At 41.4% G+C, this 15,125-nt stretch overlaps 3 protein-coding genes across 5 annotated transcripts in view; 1 reads left to right on the top strand and 2 right to left on the bottom strand.

Annotated features, from left to right (window-relative positions):
* The window catches only part of elk1 (ETS transcription factor ELK1), an 18,893-nt gene extending 10,587 nt beyond the window's left edge, over positions 1-8,306 (bottom strand). The window contains exons 1-5 of one of the 3 annotated variants that reach the window (XR_003050926.1): positions 7,957-8,277; positions 6,712-6,931; positions 1,411-1,619; positions 848-1,033; positions 570-756 (exon numbers count right to left, since the gene is read on the bottom strand). Coding sequence is in view for 2 of the 3 variants with exons in the window: in XM_025059591.1 (XP_024915359.1) it covers positions 592-756; positions 848-1,033; positions 1,411-1,619; positions 6,712-6,718 (567 nt within the window). In the remaining variant the exon portion in view is untranslated. Of the gene's footprint in view, positions 1-569; positions 757-847; positions 1,034-1,410; positions 1,620-6,711; positions 6,932-7,956 lie in introns of all 3 variants that reach the window. The other 2 variants (XM_025059592.1, XM_025059591.1) reach the window with 2 other exon arrangements.
* A 968-nt stretch (positions 8,307-9,274) lies between these two features.
* uxt (ubiquitously-expressed, prefoldin-like chaperone) lies at positions 9,275-11,768 on the bottom strand. The gene is made up of 6 exons (XM_008317890.3): positions 11,539-11,768; positions 10,364-10,445; positions 10,102-10,169; positions 9,801-9,908; positions 9,636-9,699; positions 9,275-9,381 (listed from the first exon to the last, which is right to left on the bottom strand). Exons 1-6 carry the CDS (start codon positions 11,628-11,630, stop codon positions 9,319-9,321), a joined length of 477 nt encoding a protein of 158 aa, XP_008316112.1. The 5' UTR covers positions 11,631-11,768; the 3' UTR covers positions 9,275-9,318.
* Positions 11,769-11,830: 62 nt separating this feature from the next.
* cdk20 (cyclin dependent kinase 20) overlaps positions 11,831-15,125 on the top strand; it is a 4,650-nt gene continuing 1,355 nt past the window's right edge. Inside the window, 9 exon segments of the mRNA XM_008317891.3 lie at positions 11,831-12,169; positions 12,333-12,450; positions 12,695-12,808; positions 12,898-12,985; positions 12,988-13,076; positions 13,212-13,333; positions 14,262-14,324; positions 14,558-14,681; positions 14,766-14,921. Of these exon segments, the coding sequence (XP_008316113.1) occupies positions 12,376-12,450; positions 12,695-12,808; positions 12,898-12,985; positions 12,988-13,076; positions 13,212-13,333; positions 14,262-14,324; positions 14,558-14,681; positions 14,766-14,921 (831 nt within the window). The 5' untranslated portion in view covers positions 11,831-12,169; positions 12,333-12,375.

The raw sequence follows: 15,125 nt of genomic DNA, 5'->3' as shown, positions 1-15,125 counted from the left end.
AGCAGTGAAATAAAGCTGAGTCACTATTTGTCCGACTGTACAGGTAATTTGTATTTTTTTCATAATCATTTTTAATTTTCTCCCGTTCACGGTGGGCGGTGCTAATCTCCGCAATTTGAAGCCTTCTGTTCACGTTGATGATTAAAATTATTATTTGACAGTACATTACAGAAGTTATTTGTTGAAACGTTTCTAAAGTACTTTTATTTTACTTTATTTGTGAAACAAATGGTTGAGACTGTAAAATGGTTTGTTCGTTCTTTCTCTTCTTTTTCTGAGTATTTAATTGTAAAAAAAATAAAGATTTCTACTTCACGGATTTTGCCTATCACGGGTTCTTTTTGGAACGTAACCCCCGCGAAAAACAAGGGTTTACTGTACAGTATTAAACACTACACCTACACCAGAATGCATGCATAATTTGTAATATTAGGGTAAATTTGGTACAGCCCTATAGAGAAGACAAAATATAAAAGGTTCAAGAAAGAAAGAAAACCGGGGGGAAAAGAAGACCAAGAGGACAGAGGCAAACAAAAAGGAAATCAAAACGCTCTGAGACTTTCTCTCACCTCTCCTGAAATGCGGTCAATTTTAGCAGTGGGTGCGGGATTCTGGTGGCTCAGCTCTGGTCGGGGGACATCGGGGACCGGCTGTGCTCGGCGTGGCCTGCAGTGAATGGATGGTGAAGGTGGAGTAAAGTCCAGACTTCATGTAGTCATTTCTGGAACTTTTCTGAGAGCTGTTGGAGGACGAGCGCTGCAAGTCAAACAGAAAGAAGAAACAGTTGATGACGACATTATTGAGACAAAGGCCCTCACAACAACAACGACGACAAGTCTCCGCAAACCTGTGGTAAGGCTTTTGCCCGACCTGCCGAAGCCGTGCCCCCGGGATATATCGCTTGGCTGCAAGGCTCAGTGTCGTCCTGCCTTTGACCTTCGTCGCCGTTTCTCATGCCCTCAAGTTGGGATGGGTCAGGTTGACTCACAAACTTATAAACAAAGTTCTGCCCGCTCACTTTCTTTATGATGTTCTGAGAGGACAAGGAAAGACAAACGAGAACCATGACTAAAGACGGTGACATTTCTCTTGTTGCACAACAACAGAAGAGAGACAGTGCAGTAAATCATGCCCTTGAACTAATGTGATCAACCAATGGGACGCGTGCTAGTCCTGGTAGAACTTAGTTAACTGTATCTGTCGTGACATTTTTTTTTTTTTTTTTCTTAGTTGAACTCGTGCCCTGATTTAAATTCTCAGAAGTACTTGGTTGAGGACCCAGGTCAAACTTCATGGTATTTTAAGCGACATTTAATGCTACTTTAGTGCAAAATAATAACGGTAGCTTAAGGCCCTGTAAATGTTGTTCTTACAGTAGTCAGTACTCTAGCGGTAATATTTGCAGCGTACCTTGTCATAGTAATATCTTAGTGCTCGGCTTAATTTATTGTAGTCCATGTTGTTCTTGTTCTTACGCAGCCCCCACAGTCGAGCCACCTCTTTAGCGTCCAGCAGTTTAAACTCTCCGTCCTCTCCGGTCCAGGAGATGAGGTGACGCTGACGCTGGTCCTCCAGTAGGTGGAGAAGAAACTGCCATAGGGTGATGGACGGATCCATGCCTGCACCATCAAGCGTCAACATGTGTGATGTTAGTTAAATCATTTTACACAGCAAAAAAAAAAAAAAAAATCCTAAGCAAAGATGCCAAAAGGACAAACCTAGATGACTCTACAGTCAGGGCTTTTATCAGTGGTAAAAAAAAAAAAAAAAATCTCAAGGACTGACTGTCTAATTTAAAGTCACGATATAAAAATTGCTATGAAATAAATAGTCATCAGTTTGAGGAGTATGGATTCTGTATAACAATCGGAAATCTGGCATTGTCATATTGGCAGCACAGAGTGTCAAACAGGAGACTAACACGGAGCACCAACATGGAGTGTGGCAAAGAGTAAGCAGTGGTATTTTTTGGAAATCTTGCACTCCAAATACCCGTTGAAGAATAAAGTTACAACAAAGGAGCAGTTGGCTTTCAACTGAATAAATGATCTCAACAAAAATAACAGAGGATGTGCTGGAACACACTGTTTTAGGTGTGTAACACTTGTCAGTGGTCAAATACCAAGGTTTTCACCGCCTACTTGGAACACTTCAAGCCAAGGTACCACTTGGCCTAAATTGCACAGGATTGTGTGCAAACACGCTGAAGTGTTAAAGATGAAATCCGGTAAAAGGTAAAAATCAACCACTCAGTGGTAACTTGGTAAAAGGTAAAAATCAACCACTCAGTAGTAACTTGGCAGCTAGCGGACTACCACACTACCAATGAGGTGCACTGATTTCTGTTTATTTAAATGACGTTTGGTTTTTTTTTTTGATCAAGTAAGTTAAGAGTTATTGTTAAAGTTGTTTATTCTCCATTTCAGCTATAGTTTACATATACTTACATACTTGTTCATACATTTCAACTGCTATATATTTTACATTGGATTTTATTTCCAGTTTGCACTGATGTATTTTATTATACGTTTGAGTGCTGTTTTTTAAGGCTCTTAAGACACTGACATTTCCGAGAACATAACTCATTATTTGGCTCATTGATTTAACGATCATTAAACGGTCGGAGACAACCGTTAACAAAAGAAAAAACAAAAAACCTTGTGCCTCTTAGCAATCCTCTTAGCAAAGAGACGCATGACGTTTTGCACATTTTTTGTCAACATTTACCATTATGATGTTATATTTAGGTTACACCTGCAGTCTACCGACTACCACTTCATGATTGTTGATTTAGTTCCAACGGCTTATGTAAGTTATCAATGTGCTATGACAATGTGTGGAATTGTAATTGATACAATTACAGTGAGCCTGCAGGGGGTGCTAAAGGACAAAATGTACTCTCTGAAGAGCTGGGTCTCCGAGAGCTTTTTGAAGATATGTGACGACAAAGGCGATAAACGGTATCCTCCGACAATTCTTCTTGCCGTCAGTTACACCATCAATTGACGCAAGGCTAAGGCAAACAACTTATTGGTTTCTCAAGGATGTGCCATGTAAGCTTTGCTTTTATAAACACAAACAAAGTGGCTTTTTATTCGTTGGGTTGTTTAAGGGCAGTAAAAGGAAGAAGAGAGAGAGCAATGACAGGTGCCTGTTCGGCAGGAGGTGGAAATAAACAAAAAATACACAACAACAAACACACCGAGTAGCAGATATACACATACACAGACACCCTTGTTTGTCCTGCTGAGCTGTGAGTTCCAGTCAGAGCTCGGGTCCTTGAATGTACTGTATTACCGACATCACTCGTACCAACGGTCGCCAAAATGCGTCAGTGTTACCATGGCAGTATGACTATTACATCACTTACTCACACGCAGAGTGGTCTCCACGGCAACACGCAGATACCCATCAGACATTTCTAACGTATTTCTAATCACAAAAATACATCTAGTTTCCTTAGCAACATATACGAATCTGGAGGCTAAACCAATATCAGCTTAGATAACTTACTCCGAGCAGTTATGATGAAGTTGAAACTTGATTGCCATCAAACCCCAAACTGATCAAGGCAAAGCATTGGTTGAGGTGACGTGAGGACATCCCCCTAAAAATGATAACTGCAACCAAAAAAAACAGCGGCAGGACTCTGCACTCCGCATCGGTTCGTCAGCAAACTCCCAGCAAACTCTCAAAGGACCTGCGCCGCTCCAGCGTAGTCAAGAACGAAGGCTTTAGATTCATGATCAAGACAATTGAGCCATAGCACATACCGTCGCGTCAACCTTTTTACAGAGAAAGCGGTACCTCAGCTTCATGAAGAAACAAAGGCAAAAGGTCTCGGAAGCCCTGGCCAACGCGACCAAGGTAGCTCTGACTACATCACGGACACCCGGCAGCTTGAGTCTGGCGTCTGGGTGATGCATGAAAGCCACACACGGCTGTGAACACGGATGAAATGTTTCACTCTGTCGCAGATCAATGGAAGCTAACACTAGCGGATTCGTCGATTGTTACAGACAACGCTGCTAATATACTTGCTGCGGCACAGATAGACAATTTGACACATATCAAGTGCTTTCCACATACTATAAATCTCGCCGCTCAGCGAACTCTGAAGTTAAATTCAGTGTCACGGCTATCGGTAATCCACAAAGACCTGTGTATGACAAAATTATGGTTGAACAGTTCTGTTAGGCAACTGGGTGTGAACGTTCTCAAAGAAGACGTTTTGCCTCTTAGATCAACCTTGTCCATGACCTGGATCACTGAGACTCTTTATGGACATGAGAAAATGATATTTGACTGAAACTCACGGAGTCAGTGGAAAAACAACCAAGTGTTAGCCAGTGATGGGAAATCTACTCATTATTGTTTCTCTGGCTCCTATGAGGCCTTGAAAAGCTGTATCCACATACTCCCCGTTTCTGAATTCCTGTTTGGCCACATACTCTCACAGGTGGCATTTGTACCGAGGCCAACGTGTACTCATATTCTTGATTCATTTAAAGCTTCATTAAAGCTTCAACCATAACCTTCAATAAATTCTCCAATAGACTCTTTCGAACGAACAACGTTGTTCATTTTCTGTTTTACTCTTTATTCCAAGGTGACCATTGACAAAACTGCCCAAACACATGGCAAAGAGATACACGAGTGTGCAGAATGGGACAATTCTTCACACAGCCTCGACACTCGACGCCGGGTTCAAAGCACTGACCTTTCTCGCAAAAGATGAACAGCTTGACATCCACGCCAAAGTGACAGCAGAGGCTGCAGCACTTACTGTATTTTATATTAAATATTTATATATTTGTTCAACTTGCAATACGCTGTTACAAAATATTTATTTAGAATGGGACAGTGTACAGCTCAAACATAGACATTACCGTTTGATGCAATACACCAGATGGTAGCTTAAAGGTGATCTGCATCTGTAGTCCCTTAGCAAATCACAATAAAAATAGAAGAGAACAAAAAATAAAATGGAGAAAAACGGTGCACGAAGAAAATTTAATATGACCGCTGACTTCTTCTACAGAACGAGCGGACACGAGAGACGAGGCGGAGACCTGGAGACCTAAAGCATCCGCCAACTCCTGGACAGTCTGTGGTGCAACTTGGCGTTGGTGGATGGAGCGAGACATGATGTCCCAGATGTGCTCAATTGGATTCAGGTCTGGGGAACGGACGGGCCAGTCCGTAACATCAATGCCTTCGTGTTGCAGGAACTGCTGACACACTCCAGCCACATGAGGTCTAGCATTGTCCTGCATTAGGAGGAACCCAGGGCCAACCGCACCAGCACATGGTCTCACAAGGCGTCTGAGGAGCTCATCTCGGTACCTAATGGCAGTCCGGCTACCTCTGGCGAGCACATGGAGGGCTGGGCGGCCCTCCAAAGAAATGCCACCGCACACCATTACTGACCTTGCGCTCAGTGTGAACCCCGCTTTCATCTGTGAAGAGCGCAGGGCGCCAGTGGCGTACTGCCAATCTTGGTGTTCTCTGGCAAATGCCAAACGTCCTGCACGGTGTTGGGGCTTTGGACGTCGGGCCCCTCATACCGCCCTCGTGGAGTCTGCTTCTGACCGTTTGAGCAGACACATGCACATTTGTGGCCCCGCTTGAGGGTCATTTTGCAGGGCTCTGGCTCCTGTTCCTCCTTGCACAAAGGCGGAGGTAGCGGTCCTCCGAAAGGGTTGTTGCCCTCCTACGGCTTCCTCCTTGTCTCCTGATGTACTGGCCCGTCTCCTGGTAGCGCCTCCATGCTCTGGACACTACGCCGACAGACACAGCAAACCTTCTTGCCACAGCTTGCATTGATGTGCCATCCTGGAGGAGCTGCACTACCTGGTTGTAACCTCCGTCTCATGCTACCACTATAGTGAAAGCACCGCCGGCATTCAAACGTGACCAAAACATCAGCCAGAAAGCGTCGGAACAGAGAAGTGGTCTGCGGTCACCACCTCCAGAACCACTCCTGTGTTGGGGGTCTCTTGCCAACTGCCTATAATTTCCACCCGTTGTCTATTCCATTTGCACGACAGCATGTGAAATTGATTGTCAGTCAGTGTTGCTTCCTAAGCGGACAGTTTGATTGACTTGGAGTTACATTGTGTTGTTCAAGTGTTCCCATTTTTCTTGTACTTTTCGGTTACTTGACTTTGTCGAGCTACGCATTTTGTTATGTTGGCAGCAAAAAAAAAACAGAACTAACGAAACTTTAAGACCTGGAGTGTTCATGGAATTTTACGCAGGCATAATGCTGCGAAATTAATTAACGCGCAGTAACGATGATAATTAAGATGTCGTGATAAATTCTCTGACAATGATCGTACCAATGAAATCTATAATCGTGACTTAGCTACTTGCAAAAACTAACTAACTTTTCACTATTTTTTTTTTTTTTCATTAAAGGGTTTCTACATATTCATCCTTAACATTGTGGTGGTAACCAACTCATCTAATACAATGGAGCTTCAATGCTCAATAACAATTTGTTTCAGTTTTACACTGAGCATCACCTTTTTAAACAGCAGGTTTAAACACGCTACCAAGCTAACCAATCAAGCGCACAGTAGAAGTGAGTCTCAAGGTGAAAGCTCCTTCACATTTCTCTCTCTCTCTTTCTCTCTCTCTCACAAACACACATGTATACACACAGGCACAAATAAACAAATGCACATGCAATTACCCATCAGGTCTTACCGTTCATTTGTTCCACTTCTGTAGAAATTGTGGATTCCTGAAGAGATCAGAGATCTTCCATGCTAATTGTTGGCATGCCTTGTGTTGTTGTTGTTGTTGTGGAAAACTGAAGGGAGATACATTCTACCTCTGAAGCTCTGCTGCCCTCATGTCGAACAGTGACCAGCTACAATGTAGACTAATGAAGACAGCGCCGACCTTCACGGCTAACTCCCTGGTGCTGAAAAAAAAAAACAAACCAATAGGCTGATCACAAAACAGTGGGGAACTGTGAAAGCATGATGTGTACAAAAATGAGAACTAAGTGGCTAAATAACATATAGCTTCAAGGTGAAGTGTCAAAAATACCAAATTAGTAATATAGTAATAATTAGCTTTCTTGGAATCGTCTCGTAAAAAAAAAAAACAAAGTGCAATACCTTTTGACCTTCTCTGCACTACTGGCAATTTCCAAAATAGTTGAATCTATACTACATTTCCAGGGCTTAAAAAACTGCTGCTATTTGATCAAGACTTTAACGACTGTTTCTTAAACAGTTATTGCAATGCTTCTCAACTTCTTGAATTGTGCTAAACAACCTGGTCAAAAAAATTCCACAACCACCTCATCATTTCTACGCTTACACGGGTACGTCAGCTGTACAAATGACTTTTCCACACTTGCGCCATACTATTTCTCTGCAAATTCTGTTCAAAAACTTGCGCCATACTATTTCTCTGCAAATACTATTTGCCTTCCATCGAATTAGAACATTTCCATCACTGTTCTTAATCCACCTGACCTGCTAAGCGTCCTTACCAACTTCATAACTGTTTATGTAGCCTTCACAAATTCCTTTCGTAGAACACCTAAGCCTTAACATTGGCTACTGCTCTCTTCAGACTCTTGGACGATCCGGATCAATAAACAGTCGAGCAGCTGTTTTGAACATTAACAGCATATGCATTACGGCAATTGTACACATGATTTTTATATAACAGGGCACCATTTTCAGCTAAATTAAAATGGTACAGATGGTGGCAATTGGTGGGCTAACAAATTGGGTTACCTAACTTGGAATAAAGTAGTTGTATGCATTTTAGGCTAACAGTGTTATCGTTAGGCTAGATGGCTAATTTAGCGTAGTTTAGCATCAGGGTAATTGCCAGAAGACCATTATATAAGTAATAAATACTTGGAACGACCACTACCGATGCTAGCCTCTACTCTCTTGCGGTCACTACCGCAGCTACTCAAACACCAACCTGTCGCTGAAGTTTTTACAAGTTTGTGGACGTTGGCCTAGCGTGATAGCAATTAGAGTAGCATCCTCCCTGCGCTGCGTCAATCCATGGACAGTTGCTGTCGTTGCTGTCGGGCAGACGAGGCTCGAAGCTTCGACTCCAAGCCGAAGTAGTGGATAACGATTGCCGGTGATGAATTAGAGTCGGCGAGCGGAAAGCAACATTCTCCTGCGGAGAAAAACTTCATCCCTCAGGTGTTTTTCTACCGCATCTTCCTGTTTAGAACTAGACGCCCCCTCACTCAAACCTCGTCAAGTTGAAAGTCAATAACACTACCGACAGACTTCCGGCAAGCACTACAAAAATAAAGGCGTGTTGAGTGTAGCGTGAAAGTCCATCCATCCATCAATTTTCATCCGCTTATCCCTTACCGGGTCGCGGGGGTAGCAGTGTCCACGACCGCCACCCAAATAACACTGCACCGTATAAATTCCCTGAAGGGAACTCCTGAGGGATTAATAAAGTGTTATCTATTTGTCTATCTATCTATTAGCATTTTAAATTATTTCAAGCCAAACCTGGTCTTACTTACCAGCAAATTCCACTATTTTGTGACATCACCAATCTTGCAATATAAGCTACGCAATATTGTAAGCTAACTTTTCTTCTTTCTTTTGCTATAATTTATACCAAACGTTTAGTTTTGCTATAGTATTTGTGCAACTTTTTGGTCATGTTAAGGCTAAGACAACTTTTATCTTGTTTGTGTTTAGTCCATTTGAGCTAAACTGCGAAATCCACCTTGTTTGCTAAATTTAAGTGATTTTACAATATCTCAGACAACACTATTAGCATTTTTTCTGTTTTTTTTTTTTTTACCATTTAACTAAATTCCTCTTTGGCCTAACTTTGAATGACTTTGCCATATTTATTATAAATTGTTTCAATTAATAAGTTTTTGAATAAAATTGTGAGAAAGTAAAAAAAATTACACATTTGATGTAAATTTGCTTATTTATTTCTTAATGACACGATTTTCATCACAGTAATTCTTATTTTTAAAATCAAATATAAAGGCAACACTGTAGATATATTTTCAGATGACATTTGTTAACCCTGTGTAAGACGATGTAATGTGTTTAACACAGTTACTTAAAACATTTGTCTACTTCTTTGTGGAGGTTCCTGCACACTCAGAGGCATTTCAAAGGCTGCAATGCTCAGCTTCAGTCCTGCTGACAAAACATGTCTCAAAACATGTCTGCTACAGCCCCACCAGCGCCTGATTTCGCAGCGAATGCTCGTGCTGTACACCGGTCAGGTGGAGAATTAAACTGTTCCTCTTCAGATGTGAATTATTAGTTTCCCACCTAACCACAGTAGCTAGAAAACATCCCTTCTGTGTGTCTCGGGCAGGTCCCTCATGCCCTGCAGCTCCCTCAGACCCTGAGGAAAAGAGAAAACAAAATGACTCGACAGCCAAGCAGATGATTCAGACTCTTGGTAATATCTGTTTAAAGACTTGTTCAATTGATAAATCTTTGGAAAGACCTTAACGCCTGCATAATAATTTCCACAGAGAAAACTTAAGAGGACTTAAGTACAGACCAACAGAGCTGCTGTGTCCATCTACTAAAGTAGTAAACTCATTTACTAAGACATAAAAATGTAAAAAAAAAAATGACAGGGTCAACCCTAACCTGCAGCACCATGCGGATGTTGGCTTTTATTTTGGCGGAGTCTTTGGTGAGTACCTCTGTGAAGCTGAAACACAAAAATAGCCAAGTTAGCATTTCTTATTCATGAGACCATCCCCCCCACAGAGGTTGTTTCAGATTTTAAAAATCTAAATATGATGAACAGACGATGTGAGCTGAGTGGTCTTCTTCTCGATGAACCTCAGGGCTTCGTTATGAGTCATCTCAACAAAGAAACCATAACCAACTGCCACCAAGATCCTGGACGAGTCCTCCCTAATGGACGGCAGAGGTATAACTGATGGTTTAGTATTTTCTATTCTGATAAAAGTTAAAGTTAATTGTTTGAATTATGTATTCAAAACAGCATAGAACTGATAGTTTTATTATGCACATTACTAAAAACAGATTATGTCATCAATGTTCTTTTTAGACTGCTCATCTAAAAACTACACAAAGCAAACCTTACACTTCAGCCTTGACAAAGAAGTTACAGCCCAGATCTACATCTGTCTTCAGCCGCTGAGAGTCCAGGCCCTGCAGGAAACACACAGACATGGACTAAGCCTCACGCCACATATGAAATGTTTGGAAAATCACTTTATTAATGAATTGATGGCTACATAATTTATGGATAACCTGAGGGCAGAAACTACTACTTTTAACAAGCAAGTATTGACTAAAAATCTAATATTTAACAGAAATTACAATGAATTTGTGCGTGTTTATACCTGTAAACTGTGTATGACGTTCTTCAGTTGCAGATACTGAGAAATCTTCTCAAAAATGTCATCTCTCTGTTCCAACACCCTCCTGAAAACAAACAAATCAAAGGGGATCGTTCCTACATACACTCTTACAGTAAAACCTGTGGCATATCTCCTCTTTGGCCTTCCTCTCTTTCTCCTACCTGGTAGCTCCATCTCTAACATTCTTCTACCAATGTATCCACTGTCCCTCCTCTGCACATGTCCAAACCATCTCAATCTGGCTTCTCTAGCTTTTTCTCCAAACCTTCCTGTCTGTGTTGTCCCTCTAATGACCTCATTCCTGACCCTGTCCATTCTTGTCACTCCTAAAGAGAATCTTAGCATCTTTAACTCTGCCACCTCCAGCTCCTCCTCCTGTCTTCTGCCTATTGCTACTGTCTCTAAACCATACATCATGGCTGGTCTCACCACTGTCCTGTAAACCTTTCCCTTCACCTTAGCTGACACTCTTCTGTCACAGATCACTCCTGACACTTTTCTCCAGCTGTTCCATCCTGCCTGTACTCTATTCTTCACCTCTCTTCCACAGTCTCCGCTGCTCTGAACAGTTGATCCTAAGTACCTAAACTCCTGCACCTTCACCACCTCTGCTCCTTGTAGCCTCACTATTTCACTGTTCTGCCTTTCGTTTACACACATGTACTCTGTCTTGCTGCGACTGACCTTCATTCCTCTTCTTTCTAGTGCAAACCTCCACCTCTCTAGGTTCTCTTCTAGCTGCTGCCTACTCTCACTACAGATCACAATGTCATCTGCAAACATCATAGTCCATGGGGACTCCTGTCTGACCTCATCTGTCAATCTGTCCATCACCAAAGCAAACAAGAAGGGGCTCAGGGCCGATCCTTGATGTGGTCCCACCTCCACCTTGAAGTCTTCTGTCCTTCCAACAGCACACCTCACCACTGTTGTACTATTCTCATACATGTCCTGCACCAATTTAACATACTTCTCTGCCATTTCTTTCTTGAATATTCTTCCTTTAGGATCACCCCTACTCCATTTCTTTTCCCATTCGAACCTTGATAAAACAGTTTGTAGCCTGCTCACTTCACTTTAATATATGTGTATGTGTCTTTGTAACGCAAAGGAAATATAACACACACAAACAAACAAACAAACAAACACACACTTACTTTAAATCTCGCTTCAGAACCTCATCGATAAATGCTTCGTACTGTAACACTTTCTGCTTCACGTTATCGTCACCCTTAGCCGGGACTGACATATTCCCTTATTTTTCTCTGCGTAATTAATAAGACGCTAAACACGTACTGTCACACAAGACTTAGCAAAACGTCACGAACTACTTCACACTTTAAACATTATACACGTTCAGTCTGCGAACCGGAAGTAGAAATATCCATCTACAAAAGTACTTCCGCAAATACAGGACGCGCCCACTTGCAGCTGTATTTAAATACGTAACAAATTCCAAATACAAACAAGATGACGTGATGATACCGTTATATATGTATATATATTCTAGTTAAAGGTGGCGTGATTGTTGTTATCCTAAATCCCTCCAGAATAGCTAATACTTTCCTCAAATTTGTCGCACCGTGGGCTGCACTTTGCTAAACAGGAGCTCGTTTAAACGTCGACTAGTGTGTTTTTTTTTTTTAAATGATCGCCGTTAGATTTGTTTGTAGAAACCTTAAGACGTTTTGATGACAGTGTTACGTTTGTGTCATACGCTTGTTATCATCATGTCATAGTTAAAGTTTAGTCTGGCTTAGCTGGTATCCGAGCCACACGGTTACCAAGGTAACGCGAAAAACGCGTTTTAAATTCCTCTTAATATATGATTTTATTTAGTTGATTTAAATAGAGCACTTGTTTCATTGTGAAAGGAAATTTAAACCTTAATAAACTTTACCAAACTGATGTAAATTAGATTATTTAAAAAAAAAAGACGTTTGTGTTTTAGAAAAGAAAACTAAGACGCTGTCTGTGGGACTGAGATCTGAGATATGGAGCAGTATAGTATCCTGGGTCGGATTGGAGAAGGAGCCCACGGCATCGTTTTCAAGGCTAAACACATCGAGGTAACTCCAAATACATCGTATGGCTGTCACACAGTTCACATTTGAAAACAATACACAAATGCACATTACAGCAGAGCTGGTGTTGCTCCACTGTTACTTTCAGTTATGTATATTTTTTTGTCTTCACTCTCTGAGTGTTCCCGTTGGAAACGCATACAACAGAATGTGGAGGATTTTCTGTCAGAACTGATTGGTTCAACCATGAATTGATGGACGTGTTCATCTGAAGTTGTTGTTCTGTCAGACAGGAGAGACTGTGGCTCTTAAGAAAGTGGCCATGCGGCGACTCGAGGATGGTATCCCGAACCAGGCTTTGAGGGAGATCAAGGCACTGCAGGAGATAGAGGACAATCAGCATGTGAGTGTCAGAGGATGTCAGATGTTGGTCCACGGGATGTGATGTTCAACGTTTTCCCTCGTTTTTCTTCACATTTCGCTCCTTGTCAGGTGGTCAAGTTGAAGGATGTCTTTCCTCATGGTACAGGCTTTGTCCTGGTTTTTGACTACATGCTCTCTGACCTTTCGGAGGTTATCAGGAACCTCTGACGCCAGCTCAGGTCAAAGGTTACATGTTAATGTTGTTGAAGGGCGTGGCCTTTTTGCATCACAACAACATAATGCACCGGGTAAGAATCACACATCAAGTCTCCCTTCAAGAATAGATGGATAATAATTATAATAATAATAATAGATAGGTTAACCTTCGCAGCAATAATTACCTGTCTTTCTCTGTTTTACTGTGTGCATGCGGTGGGGCTCAGGACCTGAAGCCAGCAAACCTCCTCATCAGCTCCTCAGGTCACCTCAAGATCGCAGACTTTGGTTTGGCTCGACTCTTCAGTGAACAGGAAAAGAGGCTGTACAGTCACCAGGTGGCCACCAGGTGACTGTAATTTAGATCATGCCGTGTGTTTAGATCAATACTTCTCAAATAGTGGGGCGGGCAAGTTGAGTTGGCAAGAGGGGGGCGTGAGGGGCTTCCAATGGAATATGGCACGCTGGACCTAAGTGCTGTAATGTTTGAATGATAACAAGCCTCCGGTCACTAGGTGGCAGCAACATACAGTGGTTTGTACAGATAAAAGTATACGTTTCCCCCCCCCCCCTCCCCAAAAGTCCATAATTTAAGAAGGTTAATTGAAGACTCTTAGTTGAACATAAGTGTGACTAAACCTAACCCTATCCTGTCAATGAATGAATGAATACATTTCATATTCAGAAATGATATATAACATTATAATATAATGCATTTTGCCATGTTGTTGTATTATTATTATTATTATTATTTACATTGTGCAGTCTGTTTAGCATTTAACTCATATATATACATATATACATATATACATATATACACATGTATGTATATACACACACATATATATAAAAATATATATACACACACACATACTGTATATATTTGCAGTACAACAATTTCCGTACTGTAGGATCAATGAAGTTTAATCTAATCTAATCTAATCTAATCTAATCTAATCTAATCTAATCTAATCTATTGTAGTACTAAAGTCCAAAACTTCTACGCAGGACCCCTTTTCAATACATTTTTAAATCTCTGTAAATTGTGATGTACCAGAACTGATCACAATGTGGGGGGATTATTGTTTCAAAAAATCAGGTCAGGTCCTGTCACATTCTATGGGCTTTTTTTAATTCTTTAAAATGTGTCTGTTGGTATTGTCAATCAATTACTTTATGTTTAAATTTTTTTTTTTTTAAATAAGAATTTCATTGATATGTTTTACACACATAAATGTAGTTTCAATCACGTCATTTCCCTATTTCTCTTTGTGAAGGTGGTACAGAGCTCCTGAGCTGTTGTATGGAGCCAGAAAGTATGATGAAGACATCGACTTGTGGTAAAAAAAAAAAAAGAAAAAAAAAAGTTATTATTACTTCTTTTATTACACATTGCCACTGCAGTATTGCTAAATATCCTGGTTGTACTTTGCCTAACACTGGACCGTTATTATGAGGTCACAGCTGAAAAAAGATGGCACCGAAAGCTAACGATGGCCAGTGCTAGACAGTGATAGGCATCTTGGTTAACATGTGTTTGTGTGTGTGTTTGTCTGTGTTTTGTGCATCTCAGGGCTGTTGGATGCATCTTTGCCGAGCTCCTGAACTCATCTCCTTTGTTTCCTGGTGAAAACGACATTGAGCAGCTGTGCTGCGTCCTTAGGGTGCTCGGAACGCCAACACAGGAAACATGGCCTGTGAGATCACCTGCACTGATCTTCATATTCCCACACTTGACCCTACACCTGATTTCATGACCCCATAACCTTTTGGTTTTTCAGGAAATGGTAGATCTACCTGACTACAACAAAATCACTTTCAAGGAGAATCCTGCCATCCCTTTGAAGGAGGTTGTTCCAGACACACCTCCTCAGGCCGTGGACCTTCTCAACAAATTTCTGGTTTATCCCTCGAAGAAACGCTGCTCTGCCTCGCAGGTAACACACGCTGAAGAGCTGCTGATTCCAACACATGCTTAGTTACATCAGGTTAGGTTTTGTAGTGTAGCGCTCAGCGTGCCTGCTTTTTGAGCAGAGAGTTCTGGGTTCGATTCTGAACATCTTATTCACATCTTTTGCATCCATCTATCCATCCATCCATCCATCTATCCATCTATCTATCCATCTATCCATCTATCTATC

Source organism: Cynoglossus semilaevis, chromosome 10, assembly GCF_000523025.1.
Source record: "Cynoglossus semilaevis isolate Cse_v1.0 chromosome 10, Cse_v1.0, whole genome shotgun sequence".
Classification (NCBI taxonomy): Eukaryota; Metazoa; Chordata; class Actinopteri; order Pleuronectiformes; family Cynoglossidae; genus Cynoglossus; species Cynoglossus semilaevis.
This window is presented reverse-complemented; position numbering and strand designations above follow the sequence as displayed.

Excerpts from the sequence above, each read along its gene's own strand:
- uxt (XM_008317890.3), bottom strand. The coding sequence starts at position 11,630 with ATGTCAGTCCCGGCTAAGGGTGACGATAACGTGAAGCAGAAAGTGTTA. Across the intron at positions 10,446-11,538 it reads GTTCTGAAGCGAGATTTAAA|GAGGGTGTTGGAACAGAGAG; the intron begins GTAAGTGTGTGT and ends GTTTGTTTTCAG. Across the intron at positions 9,382-9,635 it reads ACATCCGCATGGTGCTGCAG|GGTCTGAGGGAGCTGCAGGG; the intron begins GTTAGGGTTGAC and ends TCTTTTCCTCAG.